This window comes from Diadema antillarum, unplaced genomic scaffold (genome assembly GCF_040938485.1).
Source record: "Diadema antillarum isolate AM-2024a unplaced genomic scaffold, OU_Dant_1.0 seq00000059_RagTag, whole genome shotgun sequence".
NCBI classification, from domain to species: domain Eukaryota; kingdom Metazoa; phylum Echinodermata; class Echinoidea; order Diadematoida; family Diadematidae; genus Diadema; species Diadema antillarum.
Genome location: NW_027271164.1, coordinates 2,860,904 through 2,877,321, shown reverse-complemented (window position 1 = coordinate 2,877,321; position 16,418 = coordinate 2,860,904). Strand labels below are relative to the sequence as shown.

Below are 16,418 nucleotides of genomic sequence, written 5' to 3'. Positions count from 1 at the left end.
GTGAGATAATGAGAAACCTCTTATGAAATATGAAAGAGCATGTAATTTTAAGAAGGATTCAACGATTGTTTGATGAAAATTGGTTTACAAATGGCTGAGATATTTTTTTTTAAAAAGTGATAATAAAAGGCTACAGGCCACGCCTTTTATTAGCATCTCTTTGTTTCACCTTGTTTTTTGGATATCTCAGCCACTTCATAACCGATTTTCATCAAATAAAATTTTGATACCCCTTAGAATTGCATGCTCTTTGACATCTCACAGAGTGGTTTCTAAATATCTCGCAAAAGGTTAAACGCTAAGTAATGCTAATATATGCACTATTTGCTATTAATCACTAGATAAAGCTCCAAAGACGCATTTCTTTTTTTTTTTTTTGGTTTAGTTATTCTCTTTGGTGTCATTAGCAAAATTTGACCACGACATTGTTGCAAGCGTGAAAGTATGTTATTTATTGATCTTCATCAATAAACCAAAAATAATCAATCACGCATTTTTATAAAATTTGAATGTAAGCACAGTTTGCATTGAAATCGTACAAGAATTCACGGGTTTTTTTATCAGCATATTTTGATCTGACATGCATGTGCATATTTAATGCGTAACTTTGGAACTGCGTAGGCCTACTGGGTCGAAACATCACGACGATGCCTCTTTGCGATGACGACATACCACGCGGAATGTGATGGGGGGGGGGGGGGCTCCGAGGCCCCCCAGCCTAGTTAGGGCGAAAGAAACAAACTCCGGGATCAATTATTCAATTATAGCTCGGTTTTCTGAGCGTTCTTTATTCTTCTGGTCTATTATTTTGAGAATTATGCCTATGCATGTGTCTTTTATGTGTCTTGTAAACGTCTCGCCGGGAAATATGAAAAAATTCGCCGGGAAATGTGCAAACTATATACTTTAGCGATATTGTGTATACAGATAGTGGATAAACTCCATATCAAAACTGCCCACGAGCTTCCACTATTTATATTTTCTTAATGAAATCCTTGACAGATTTTCAACAGAAGTGGCAGGTAGCACGATTATGGCAATGGGATCTCGATTTGTTTATAATCGCCATCCCCCCCCCCCCTCCCGAAAAGGGGGGAGAGGGGCCTCAAAGTCCCATAACTACGGTTTTATCGAAATTCTTCTTATATTCTCTAAATAAGAATGAACTAGGTTGGTTCTATAAAGACATTGATGACAGTAGTTCAAGTTTAATGGCAGATCCAGCGATGCAGGGCACCGGCCATAAGTAGGGAGGAGGCTTCAAATTGAGTCCCTAAACTAGTGCTATGAAGACATTAATGACTAAAATTGCATGTTTGATTATGACGGATTCAGGGGTGCCCGGATCGCGGGGGGTTGGGGGTGATTGGGAGGACAGGGATTTTCTACATTTTCAGTATCTTCTTGAAAAGTCTACAACAGATTTTCACCAAACTTGTCAGATTGCCTCATTACGGTGATATGATCTTTATAAGTTGAAATTAGCCCCCAAGTAAACTCCCCCCCCCCCCCCGTCGAAGGGGGGGGGGGGTTGAAGCTTCAGAGTCCCTAAACTCTGGATTTTTAAATCTTCTTCTGTCGAACAAAAAAGATAAAGTGCCTTAAAGTTAGTGCCTTGAAGACATTAATGACTGAAATCTCATGTTTGATTATGGCGGATCAAGGGGTGCCCTGATTTTGAGGGGGGGGGGGGGATGATGAAGAGGAGGGGGATTGTCCACATTTACTGCATCTTCTTGATAAATCTCAAGAAGGATTTTTACCAAACAGATAGCATCTTTACGGTGATATGATCTTTATTAAATTTTGTTAAAATGAGCCCCACCCCCTCCCAGCGCCAGGGGGGGGGGGGGGGGGGGGGGAGCTGAAGCTTCAGGTCCCTAAACTCTGGAATTTGTAATCTTCTGTTGAACCGAAGAATATAGAACTATGTTTATATGAAGATACTAGTTACTAAAATTTCAGGTTTGATTATGACTGGTCCAGGAGTGCCCTGATAAGGGGGGGTAAGGGGGAGGAGGGGGATTTTCCACATTTTCTGCATAGTCTTGTAAAATCTATGACGGATTTTTACCAAACTTGGCAGATAGTGGTGATTCGAACTTAATTTGTTAAAATGACCCCCCCCCACCGCCGAATGGGGGGGGGGGGGGGGGGGGGGGTTGAACCCTCAGAGTCCTTATACTCTTGTTTTTGTTTTGTTTTTTAACTTCTGTCGAACCGAAAGAGTTCGTGCGATAAAGACATTACTGACAGAGATATCATGTTTGATTATGGCGGGTCCAGGGGTGCTCTGGTCGGGGGTAGGTGGGGGTGATGGGGATTTTCAAAATGTTCTCCATCTTCTTGAAAACTCTATGACGAATTTTCACCAAACTTGGCAGATAGCATCCTTATGGTGATAAGATCTTAATTTGTTAAAAAGAGCCCCACCCCCCCCCCCCCCCGCCGAAGATTGAGGTGGGGATAAGGGGGGGGGAGTTGAAGTCTCCCATTCGCTAAACTCTGGATTTTTCTGATCTGTCGACCCGAAAAAAAGAAGATAGAGCTAAGTTAGTGTTGTGAAGACTTTCATGCCTAATTATACCGGATCCAGGGATGCCCTGATGGGGGCGGGGGCGGGGGATACGGGGTGTTGCGGGATGGATGATGAAGAATGTATTTTCAGCATCTCCTTAAACAAATCTATGACTGATTTTCAGCAAACGTGGGAGGTATAGCATCACTACAGTAATAGAATCTCACTAACGGGCAACAAACCGCGGGGGGGGGGGGGGGTGGGACGGGCGTGATTCGGGTGAGATGAAGGCTCAAACCTAAGGGATTGAGAGTGAGTATATCATCTCTCCCACCATACGTACGTAAGAGAGATATAAAGATAGTACCGCGCTTGTTTAGTAAGTACTGTTAATGCATGAAGTAGGTTCACTAAGTGATGCCCAAAAAAGGAGGGGGGTATTAAGGATGCTTAATTTTCACATTTTCGTCTTTTTCTTGAAAACTCAAGACGCATCCCTCGGGTAATAAATTCCATTTCAGCTTAAAAAAAAAAAGCCTTCTATACAAAAGTGATGGAGCTAATAGAGTGCTGTTATAGTAAATTCATGAATTAATTTCAAGGGCGGGGGAGGCGGATTTTTCACATATTCAGCTTCTTCTTGAAACCCTTATACATTGTACATTTTATAGATATTCGCCAAGCTTGGCACGTAGCGTAGCGTATTTATCTGGTGATATGACCTCAGTTTGTTTAAATGAGCACTGCCCCAACCCATAAGGGAGGGGATGGAGATCCCCCGCACCCCCCTCCCCCACCACCACCATCTCCGCCCCTTGAACAAGACGAGGGGAGTGGGGTCGTTCGCGTGGAATTCAGAATTTTCTGGAAAATCCTACATATATGAAAATAGGAATACATACTTGAAGAAATTTTCTTTACAACCAAGAGTAATTGAACACAATTTTATCACATTTTTAGAAGGTATAGACCTATACTTTGATGAAATTTCACGTCTGCTTATGACGTTGGGGATACCTCGGTCTTATCCCCCGCTTTGGGGAAGGGTAACAAATTGGACTTGTTGCCCCTTCAAACAAAGTGGGATTCTATCACCCTATAGAGATGCTACCTCCCACGTTTGGTGAAAATCCGTCAAAGATTTCTCAAGAGGATGCAGAATATGTGAAAATCCCCCCTCCCCCTCACTCCCCCCCCCCTTATAGGAACACCCCTCTATTCGCCACAATCAAACGTGAAATAAAGTTTCATGGCATTAACTAAGCTCTATCTTTCAGGTTTGACAGAAGATGAAAATTCCAGAGTTTAGCAGTGTGTGTGTGTGTCTGTGTGTGTGTGTGTGTGTGTATGGGAGGGGGCTCATTTTAACAAATTAAGAGCATATCACCATAAAGATGCAATTTGCCAAGTTTGGTGAAAATCCGTCGTAGATATTTCAAGAAGATGCTGAAAATGTAGAAAATTCCTCTCCTTGCCCTTAACCTCCCCCCCCCCAATCTGGAGACCCCTTGATCCGCCATAACCAAACATGAAATTTCGTTCATTAACGCTCTGTCTTCATAGCACTAACTTAGCTCTATCTTTTTCGGTTTGAAAGAAGAAGATTAAAAAAATATCAGAGTTTAGGGACGCTGAAGCTATTACCTAGACCCCCCCCCCCCTTCGGCGGTATGTGTGTGTGTGGGGGGGGGGGGGCTCATTTGAACAAATTAAGATCATAATTATTACCATAAACATGCTATCTGTAAAGTATGGTGAAAATCCCTCGTAGCTATTTCAGGGAGATGCTAAAAATGTGGAATATCCCCTCCACCCCTCCCCCCCCCCCCCGATCTTGGCACCCCTTGATCCGCCATAATGAAACATGAAATCTCATTCATAAATGTATTCATTGCACCAACTTAGCTCTATCTTTTTTCGGTTTGACAAAAGAAGATTTTTAAAAAAAATCAGGATTTTAGGGACGCCGAGGCTTTAAGCCCCCCCCCCCCCCCCTTCGGCGATGGGGGGGGGGGGGGCTCATTCTAACAAATCAAGATCATGTCATTACCATAATGTGACTGTATCTGCCAAGTTGGGTGAAAACCCTTCCTAGGTTTTTCGCGAATATGCTGAAAATGTGGAAAATCCCCTCCCCCTCACCCCCGATCAGGGCATCCCTGGGTCCGCCATAATCAAACATGAAATTTCAGTCATTTATGTCTTTATAGCACTAACTTAACTCTATCTTTTTCGATTCGACATATGAAGAAAAAAACATCAAGCGTTTAGGGACTCTGAGGCTTCAACTCTTTCCTCCCACCTCCTTGGTGGTGGTGGTGGTGGTGGTGGTGGGGGTGGGGCTCATTTCAACAAATTACGATCATATAACCATCAACAATTATATGCCAAGTCTGGTGAAATTTCCTTGTGGGGTATACAAGAAAAATGCCGAAAATGTTTTTAAAAAAAAAGATTGTCGCTAAGACAGGTGGTAAAGATGATAATGGTTAATGTGCAGCTTTGATTGAGAGTTTCTCTTCCATCTACGAGTAGCCTATACATAATATAGGTGAAATGAATGGTTTGCACATTTCCCGGCGGCTTTTGCACATTTCCCGGCAAAACTGAACATTTGCACATTTCCCGGCGTCACGTTTGCACATTTCCCGTTGATGAAATTTAGAGATTTGCACATTTCCCGGCAAGACGTTAGCACATTTCCCGGCGTTTGCACATTTCCCGGCGTTTGCACATTTCCCGGCTCCACACCCTCCCCCCCCCCCCTTAATAATAATAATAACAATAATAATAATAGCTGCTTATATAGCGCATAATATTCCTGGAATCTCTATGCGCTTTACATAATTGAGTAAAATACCATAAACTACAACTTACATAATTTTAACAAAACAATATAATTAAACATACAAAATACAACATAATTATCATAATCATTTAATAACAGAACAAATATGTTTTAATAAATAAGGCTCGTAATTCCGAAAATGAAATAAACTCACTGTAATGACAAAATACGTTGCAGTAATTAAAAAAAAAAAAAAAAAAAACTGCTTGAATATTACGCAATGAAAATTCGATATTGTCTATTGTTTCCGAAGGCTCGTTTATCCGTAGATGAAATAGGGTTCGTTATTCCGAAGGTTCGTTGATCCGAAGTGATATAGGGTCCGTAACGAACCTTGAGCTTTATTTCATCTTCGGATTAACGAACCTTCGGAATAACGAACCTTATATCATTTTCGGATTAACCTATAACGATCTACCTTCGGAATAACGAATCTTATTTCATTTTCGGCTTAACGAACCTTCGGAATAACGAACCTTCGGAATAACGAACGGCACCCAATATAGAATACTGTTCAGCTCTGTTACCTGGCGGGCGTACGCCACACGAACGTCATGCAGTATGCCAAAATTGATACATAACAATCACATTTCTGCATCCTCCATTTTTTTTCTCAACATGATGTTGTCGGGGGGCGTGTTTTTTTTAGACGGCACAGATTGGGGAAACTAAAAATCTATCGGGGACCCTATCCCTAAACCTAGCCCTAATCCTAATCCTAACCCTAACCATCAAACCCTAACCCTAACCCTAACCCTAACCCTAACCCTAACCCTAACCCCAACCCTGACCCTAACCCTAACCCTAACCATAACCAAAAACCCTAACCCAACGTTTTTCCCATAGGTTTAACACGCGCCATGCCCCAATCTGTGCCGTCTTAAGCGGGGGGGGGGGGATGATAAGAGATTGTACAGGCCATCCCCCCCCCCCCCCCCTCCATTTCAGGGGAATTCAGGATTCCCCCCCCCCCCCCCGGATTTACGCCCATGATACACAAACATGACATCTTATTGTCAATCACACGCGTACCATACACATGCACAGTGCTTACGCCCTCCCACCACACCATAGCATAGTTTCGAAATGCTGGAGTAAGAGCAAAGCTGTTTCTAGGCCGAGATGTCCTGGGCCGTTGGCAAGGAACACAACAATCGTGAGCACAAGAGTCGCACGTACAATGTACACATAATTCTGTGCGTCGCGACAGGATCGCCGCAGCAGCTCCTCCGCGCCGCTTGCGGAACTTTCACGTTGCGAAGACAGAACCTTTTCGTGAAGGAAAAATGAAAAAAGCTGCGTAGAATATGTTTGCGGGCCGTTGACATCAAAGCTGACAGGGAAAGGAACAACTTTTGGACAGGATTTTAGATGCACTTTGTCTGAATTCTCTTTTCAAGTTAATTAGCTCCGGTTTTTCACGTTGACGCCTTTTTCCAAGGCCGGCCTAGCTGGCGCTTGCACCGTGCACCGTGGTAAGCAGTTGAGTACACTCGAGAGTACGAGTGGTAGCCTGGCACATTCATGAATCATAAGGCCCTTGTTGGCTATTATTGACCCCATTATTGATTGGCCGCAGGCCTACAGAGGGTAATTGTTTGAGAGTTGATAAGGGTGACAAGTCTACCAGTACCTGATTTAGTATTGTATAGATATATTGATTTTGTTTTCACTTGATCTTATCGCTATATCGTAACGTTAGAGGTCGAAGACTAACCGTGTTACAGATTTAAATCACAGTTGCTGACAGCGTTTTCACTTCAGTTCAAGCAAACTTGTGACGAGTTAGACTTACAAATGTCCCTTGGGTCAAGTTGGGAGTAGAACTCTATGCATGAACATTAAGCCAACCCTAAACCTACAATTAGTATTGATCAGTGGTTATTGATCTAATATGTTGAGTTTACTGGCATCAATAGTTCTAGTCAAAATCACATCAAAGAGCTTTGAAATATAAACAAACTGCAGTGCGTACTGCTGTTGTAAGTGTTAACTGTTGTCGACTGATATCTGAATCAAACTTCATTCATTCATCGCAACCAAAGGCAAAGGAGAGTAGGGTGCACACCCCAGTGAAGTGATCCACCTCACATTTTCTCTCATCCAACGTGTAAGGGTCAGTCATGTATCAGCATATCGTAAACTGTATCCAGATCCAGGTTTTTAGGCAAAGGGAGCAGTTCTTCTCAGCATCCTATTCCTAATCACCTTTTTAAAAAATCACCATTCTCAGTCTCGGACTACAGTCTATACAGAGTCAAACTTTTGTTGTGTGTGTTAATTCTAAAGGAATGACCAGTTTCATAAAGGATGCCCTCCCTTTCATCACAGTGATGTAGCCACCAGCAGGTTCCCATATTTTTAAATACACTGGAGCTGGAGCTGGATTGGTTTCAACGTTGCACTTGGCATATATTTCATAGCATTTTTTATTGTTTCACGGACAGTGCTATGCACCTAATTATGTACCCATGTACCAGTTTATAGGGGACTGGGGTACAGCTGGCGGCAGATGTATATTATCAGCATCCAAATAAAGCCACAAGTGGCACACAAAATTTAACCGTGTTTTACTAGACTGCTATACCTGCCCACCACCGTATGGAATGGAATGGAATGGAATGGTTTATTGATCAAACTTCGCAGCCGAACAGCTGAATTGTGTCTGATTTACATCGATAAAAATACAGTTAGACAAAATAACTTACATACATTTGTATACAAAACACGAACAAAATACAATCATTACGACACCAACAAAACAAATCATCAATACATCAGTAGTGGAAATACATTCAGTACCATATATAAATTATATTGCAACAAAAACAGAGTTGAGTGAAAAACAAAAAACAAACAAAACCGTTTTATGTATCTTATAGCCTCCATTAGTGACGTATCACAACCCTTTAAGCTAATAAAAGGGGTATTGGAGAATAAGGGAGGAGGCGTGGAATGAGGAATGTTGAGAGATAAGATGCTACATGTAGTGTGAGGCTGAGACAGGAACAGAGTGAGGGGGAGAGGAGAAAAAAGAAACAAAGGCTAGGGGAGAAGAAAAGGGAGGCACAAAGATAGAGCAGGAGAAATGTAAGGATAAAGGAGAAGAAGAAGAGTGAGTAGAGGGGAAAGGGAGGAAAGAAAGGGAAAGAAGCTGTATGCGTCTGGATAAATATAAAAACAAGACAATTCAAACAAAATGGACATACAGATGTAAGCACATATATTGCACTTCAGTTGAAGGACAAATACAAACATTTCTATATAAACTTCTGCATATAAATACTTCAAATTATTCAATCTTCGTACTAGTTCTTTGATTGTCAAAATATATACAAAAATAAATACACTAAGCGAGTCTGAACATTATTATGCAACAACAGTAATGACAATATGATTCCAACATTAAATAGTTGAGTCGTGACCTTTCACCAAATCTTTACACCATAGCTTATATATGCGTGTATTGAAATTTCAGAAACATAACTTACTTCCTTTCTATTCTCTTAACCGTTAACCTTTAGACTCTGACCCCATGACACAAGCCCCCCCCCCCCCCCCCCCACCTGTCATGACTTTCCTTCTGACGGCTCACTTGTTCTTGATCTTGATGGTGTACGTTGATCAGCCCTGGAAGAGCAACACTCAACTTTGGTTCATAGGTCATGGTAGGGGGGACATTACTCAAAGTGTTTGAATAATGTATCTTTGAATAAACTTGGATCAGCTATATTGGTTATTGCTTGTGGTAAGGCATTCCAGTATCTGGTGGTTCTTCTATCTCCTATCATCTCACTTCCAGTATACTTTGTATAGTGTAACTTCCTTTTTGAACTGCCAAAGGGATTACCTCATCAAGTATCAAGTATAGATTTCTATATTGTTCCTTAGGAGGCTGTATGGTGCTGTACCAGGTACCATAGTTATGGGTAAACTCGGCCTAGCGGGTTAATTCGGCCACTTGTAACGCGCTTGCTGGGGACCGAGTTAACCCGCTAGGCTGAGTTTACCCATACCTACAGTATCCATATACAATACGTAGGTGATATTATTTCTTGTCGTGCATATGATTCAAATTGTGAAAACAGGAACAGTTTCCATCAGTCCAAAAGACTTTTATTCTTAAGCAGTTTAACTCTAGTAAGCAAGGCAAGTTATGAGTGTGTGCTGATATTAGTAGGATTGCTGAAAAACAAACCAGTGAATACCTCTTGGATCCCTGGAGTTTGTTCAAAGACAGAAAGTGCATATTATAGACTAGGGTTGGTATTCTGAAATCCTTCCTAGGAAGAAATTTCTTTCTATTAAAGTCAGGATTTTTTTTCCTAAGTGGTATTCTGAAAATCTTCCTATACTTCCTTAGATGTCCTAAGTCTGTTCCTAAGTTTTTTTCCTAAACTTAGGAAGAAACTTAGGAAGGGGATATACCACTTAGGAAAAAATCCTGACTTAGGAAGAAATTTCTCCCTATGAAGGATTTCAGAATACCACCCCTTGTTGATTTTAACTCTTGGTATGTACTAATCTTTTTAACATAATGGTTGTCAGTGACAGGGTACAAATGGGAGGGGAAATCATTGCATACACTGTAGTTGTACATAATCGGTGCATAAGGCTTGACCATTTTTTTTTAAATTCCTTCTTTTCCTTGATAGTAATGGCTTCTTCACCAGAAGGCAGAAGCTCTCAATCCATGGAGCAAAGTCACAGCAACAAGTAAGTGTACGATAATCGAACTTTGTCATCATCTAGTGACAGTGCAGAGTTATGCAATCAAACCTGCCTATAGCAGTCACCCTCGAGAGAGGTTATCTGACATAACAATTAAAGTGTGTATTGCAGATCTTTTCAAGACCATGGAAACAGTCTGGAAATTAGTAAGTTCCATATGATAGGTATAAGCAGGCATGATATTCTATAGATTTAAATCTCATTTCAGATTTTATTTTTCTCAAGTCTGTACACATTTTGCTATTTTCATGTATCAAAATCACCTCAAAATTGTGATTTCCTTTTTTTTTAAACCTCAATATCATCCTTGAATAAGTTAGATTAAAAAGGAGAAAAAAAAAAAACCAGAAGTATAAATGCCAGCCTATTGGTGGTGAAATATATAGAGCACTTTTGTTTCAGAGTGCCTGATGTTATGATTTTTTTTTCCTTATAGTACAAAACAAGCACCCTGTATGCTCGGGGAGCTCCCACAGTGTACAAAGTTTAATGGAGCACCCCAGGGTTACATGTAGGCTAGGGGTCAAATCACATGTAGCAGTGTCGGTTGTCGGTCATGTTGCTTGCATCACTTGTGAACTTGTAGCATAAAATGTTCCCATGATCAACCTAAATTTCAAAGATGTCATTAAGAGAAGACAAAATTGTATTTTTATTGGTATTTTTGGCATTGTGTGTGCTTTGTTTTTAAGACTCGTCAGAGTTTGCTTCTCATCAGAAGATTTTCTTGTACAAGGTAGCCCTGTAATTGGAACCATGCATTGCCTTTACAGGAAGGTTGAATCTAGTCTAGGCAGCTCCTCTGGTGTGATGATCTATGGAGTCAAGATTGAAAACACACTTACCATCCAAGATCTACAGGCTTTAAAAGCTGCATTTATGGTATGTATACTCAATTTGCCAATATATCACAGAGGGCAATCTGTTCTAGTTTTTAAGAGCACCTTCTTTTTCTTTTTGTAATTTATTCTGTAATTTTTTGTATATTTGGCAGTGTCTGACATTTTTGTTCTGATTGAAATATTAATCGACAGGTGTTTATGTTGGCAGTTTTTGTTTGTAACTCACATTTTGAAACAGTCGTATATTGTAGCTGCTGTTCATATTTTGTATATTTGGCAGTGTCTGACATTATTGTTCTGACTAAAATGTTTACCGGTATGATGTTGGTAGTTTTTGTTTGTAGCTCATATTTTGATATTTTTTAATTGTGTGTAGGGGGGGGGGGGGGGGGGGGTGGGGGGAGTTTCTGTTTTGTTTTGTTTCATCTGCACATGCGTGCTCCAGGGAACAGGATTATGGGCCAAGGACAAATTACACATTCCTCTCTCCCCCTCTGTCTGTCTGTCTGTCTCTCTCTCCCTCTCTCTCTCTCCTTCTCTTGTTATGGAGCAAAGGGTTTTGGGTGTACATTGTAAGTATGAATGTTGAAATAGTAGATGTTGGAAGTGATTTGATGTACTTATAAAACCCTATAGGGGATATCAGAGGGTTTATTTAGTTATGTTTGATATTACTGGTTGTTATGACAATTGCCAACTGAGACTCATGTTATAGTCATTTGTGTGTGTTTGTGTGTGTGTGTGTGTGTGCGTGTGTGTGTGTTATTTTGAATTTTCTGATGTAAGTTGTATATTTTATAAATTTAAAATTGGGGGCTGAGAACGGTTGAAGTAGCTTGATTTATATAGGGTTATAAAGAACTGATATATTGTATTGTATAGTAGAGTTGTAGGGTGTTGTTTGTATTCATTGTGCTTATCATAGACGTAATTATGTAATTGTGATGTAAAATGTGTTTGTATTATCATGATCATTTTGTCGCAATGTAATGCCAGTGGAATTCAAATTTCTATGTCTGACATAGACCAATAAAGAAATGAATGAATGAATGAATGAATGAATTGAAATGATATCTTACTTTTGTGTGCAAGAGTGGGCATACGTATTGTCTATCAATTATCGATGTTGCTGTCTAAGCTTGTTGTCATGCAGGGCTTTTGTAACATCAGAGAATAAGTCATATACCAAGGGTAATGATGTTGCAGGACTACGTATTGTACTGTAGGCCTATACGCCATATACTGTATTTCGCAAGTCTAAATCTTTGCGAATTGGGGATTCCCGACGATTTGTGAGTGGTTAAATTCGCAATCCTGGAGTCCTGTACTGAACAGAGAAATGTACATGTGTACATCACATTCAACGTGGTGATCAGAGTCAATATTTTCCCGTGTCTTTAATTTCGCGAATGGCACCTGACTCGCAAAATTCGAGAAAATAAAAACCTGCGCTTTGGTACTTCTGCACTGTCACCACAGAGCTTTTGAATACCGGTATGCTCAAAATGTTGAAAATTCTAGCAATCCTCAGCACTTCAGATGAAGCCTCTAGCTTGATTAACCATGCTTTTTTTTTTTTCCATACATTCGGTATCACACCAGAATCATCTAATGAGATACAATCTCGGCGTTTTCACATCAGCCCGATAAAAATCCAAGCTTGAGAAATTTTTCACGATTGTGAGTTAGCGCGCTATTTCATTTCTTATTCACATCAGCCCAAAGAGAATCAGCCCGAATTTTTGTCGAGCTAATTCGACAGCTGAGTATGTGCAAACAGCATCGGTAATGTGTGTGCCCTCTCAAAATTCCTCATGATTTGTGTGCAGTTTGCCTCGATTGATCAGGTCACACACGCTAGGCAAGATGGGATGCATCGCGCTAATTTCTCGAGTCATTTTCACATTATCAAATAGCGCGCTACTATCCCGCTATTTCGGAAATTTCCCGAGTTGGAATCGAGAAATTTTCTCGATCAGAGCGATACAATTAGCGCCCTGATTTGTGTTCACATTTAGCGCGCTATTTCGCTATCGGGAAAATTTCCCAAGTCAGAAAATAGCGTGCTATTTCGAAACATCAGGCTGATGTGAAAACACCTAATGTAGAGATTTCTACTCACTGCAATTGAACTGTCTGATCGTGATTGTATTGCAGGTGTTATGTGTTGCCTTTTGACATTTTATGAATTAATCATGCAGTACAGTCACTAAAGTGAAAACAAAGTTTTGGTAAGGGTTTGAAAACCCGTCTGGCACCATTTCATATTTGCTTGCAATATATCGAAAGAGTCCACAAAGAAACTTACCTGGCTGACGCTATTTGCCGGAATGATGAGTCGTTTTGGAGTATTTTGAGAAAAATAATAAAAGTCAGAAAACCGACTTTTATTCCAGAAGGATCCAGGCTAACTCGGTCTCAGGGAAACCTTGACCCTATTTCAGACAATTTATACACAGTTCGTGATCGCCATGTATTCTACTGTATAATGCCAAACGAGGCCTAACTGAACGGTTCGGTGTAAAAATGGCAGAGGTAAAAATGGCAGAGGTAAAAATGGCAGGGGTAAAAATGGCAGAGGTAAAAATGGCAGAGGTAAAAATGGCAGGGGTAAAAATGGCAGAGGTAAAAATGGCAGAGGTAAAAATGGCAGGGGTAAAAATGGCAGGGGTAAAAATGGCAGAGGTAAAAATGGCAGAGGTAAAAATGGCAGAGGTAAAAATGGCAGAGGTAAAAATGGCAGAGGTAAAAATGGCAGGGGTAAAAATGGCAGGGGTAAAAATGGCAGGGGTAAAAATGGCAGAGGTAAAAATGGCAGAGGTAAAAATGGCAGAGGTAAAAATGGCAGAGGTAAAAATGGCAGGGGTAAAAATGGCAGAGATGAAGATGGCAGAGGTAAAAATGGCAGAGGTAATAATGCCAGAGGTAAAAATGTCAGAGGTAAATAATTATCACGTCAGTGGTAAAAATGTCAGAGGTAAAGTTGTCAGTTAGTATCAAATAGTATGTAGTATGTATGTTAGTTTAGTAGTATGTAGCACAGGAGTGTAAGAACATTCGGGGCTCGTGATTGACTTCCAGATTTTGATTTATAATGTATGCATTCAAAAACTGTTTACAGTGACTGTACAGATTGCACCATGTCAGTTTAAAGGTGAGAACTAATGCTACCCGTTTTCATGGGAAGTCGCTAAATTTGGCAGAGTTTGTACTATACATCAGGGTTCTCGCCAGGAATTTCTTCACGCTTGTCGGCATTTATGCGCGCTGTTCTGGGGGTGGGTACGGGAGGGGGGTTCCCACTGCCGCGCGAAGCGCGGAAGCCTTCGCTAATGCTCAATACAACACAGATAAATCGCCGCTAAAATGCCACTAAATGCGACATTTTCATGGAGATGTAATGAACGTTGTTGTGAGGGGCATATTCTCACAGAAACAATGCAGAAACTCCATACCTTTTGTTAGCGGCAGTTCCTAATAGGACCATTTTACACTTGCTTGGAAAGACCACAATGCTACGAAAACTGTGGCACTTTGATGATTAGATTGAACTAGATAAACGACAATATTACGGTGAGCTTACACTATACAGGGTGGCCCCAAAAATCTGAGCAGCAGGTTTTTAAGACTTTGCTGGGATAAAATGCGATAGTATTTTAGCTTGTTGGGTGGAGAATCCATTCTTCATTGAAATATCATCAGAATCAATTTGGTGGAGAAGTCTTTATTTTATTAGCAGATCAGTTTGAATAGTCATTTCCGGGGTTTGCTCGTGTAGCAAATTCAGAGCTCTGTCCTGCATTGATATATGAGATCGATTACAACACTTTTGCTGCGTGAGAAGTAATCATGAAAAATGAATTAAAGCTATTTTTTCATCATTGATTAGAGTAAGGCTCTTTAGATATGTACAAATGACAAATTTCTCACAAAAAGGATATCCTTTGATACACGTGGGTCACAGAAAATAACAAAATAACCATGTAAGAAAACCTGTTTGCAGGCAGTTCGCTGTCACTATGTTAGTCTAAAGTCCTCATTGGATGGGGTAATTACCCCTCCCTCGTTCGAGAGGGTGTGAAAGTTTGAGTTAACATGGGTATTACGATCTGGTGTTGCAGAGGCGGATCCAGGGAGGACCTCAACCGGCGCACGCCCCCCCCCCCCCTTTATTTTTTGTTGAAACAAAAGAAATAAAAAGAAAAAATGGGGGGGGGAGGGGTGCGTGCGCCCCCCCCCCCCTTTAATTTTGTAAACACGCCCCCTCTTTACGGAATTCCTGGATCCGCCCCTGTGTTGTGAATGAATTTTTTATTTTGAAGACTTTGGAGTCATGCTAAATTTAATGTAGTAATAACACAATGAAAAGGAAGCCAACAGTTCAACAATTCAACCCCGGGTGCATGACAAATATAAGTATACGCCTACTTTCTTTTCTGCATGAACCAACCCCATATTTACCATGCAAACACGCACACTGTCTATGAATGTGAATAAGTTCTTCTTTTTGTGCTGCCCTGAGAAAGATCGATTGTGATCATTATGCACATGTTTACTTTTTCTTTTTTCGTTTTAATGTTTATAATAACGTACATCATTTACGTAACGGTTTATGCACTCTTATCTCATAACCCGATGAAAATGTTTCGAATAAACCAGAAAGAGGCCAGGTGATGCGATATGTATTCTACCTGTAAGTGAGGAAAACGAGGGAAATATTTTGTACATGTACGTAGGCCCTACTGGTCATGAAGGAATACAGTTTTCATTCTGGACAATTTTTGTACATGCTCCATTTGCAATAGTTTAAAGACCTTGGCGGCTGGGTGGGAGGTTTGGTCCTTTCCATTAAAACGCAGAGGTTATCCGTGAGAAAAAAAAATGCAGGAAAGTGTAGGGGAGACCGGGAAGAAATGGGACATTTTTGCATCATCATGAAAGATTCCATGTAACTTTTAAAATATTTTGTCAAACTAGGTCATAATCATAATTATGTAGTATAGATTCTGAAATTTATCGTAGAGTACTTAGTGATACCCCTATATATATAAACACATTTTCGTGTAATTAATGATTTGTTTAGCCCCTAATTTTGGGGGAAATGGGACGTCAAGCGGGGAGAAATGAGACAACCGGGAGAGAAATTAGATAACCATCATGACCAAAGTAGGATTTACATGTGCCGCGGGGAGAAATGTAACACTGCCCTATCAAATTTCTCCCAGTGGTAACAGAAACAGTAAAAGATCCCTGCGAATTTTTCATTTTTTTTAACCTGCATGTCTGTTATCAAGCAATGTCATTTTCAGAAGTTTGCACACTTATTAAAATACCTCTAGGACCTACCAGATCTATAGTGAGTTTGATATTTTACTGACAAGATACCTGTAGAGCTGTACAGTGGTTAATATGTCCATTTTCAGGTGTACCGAGGCTCGTCTTTTCACTGGTATAATGGGATTGTTGACTGGCCGAGCAT

General features: G+C 40.5%; 1 protein-coding gene across 1 annotated transcript in view; it reads left to right on the top strand.

The window, feature by feature from the left end:
• The first annotated feature begins 6,676 nt into the window (after positions 1-6,676).
• The window catches only part of LOC139725769 (cilia- and flagella-associated protein 337-like), a 73,313-nt gene continuing 63,571 nt past the window's right edge, over positions 6,677-16,418 (top strand). Inside the window, exons 1-3 of the mRNA XM_071636851.1 lie at positions 6,677-6,841; positions 10,022-10,082; positions 10,871-10,979. Coding sequence (XP_071492952.1) covers positions 10,024-10,082; positions 10,871-10,979 — 168 coding nt within the window. The 5' untranslated portion in view covers positions 6,677-6,841; positions 10,022-10,023. The remainder of the gene's footprint in view (positions 6,842-10,021; positions 10,083-10,870; positions 10,980-16,418) is intronic.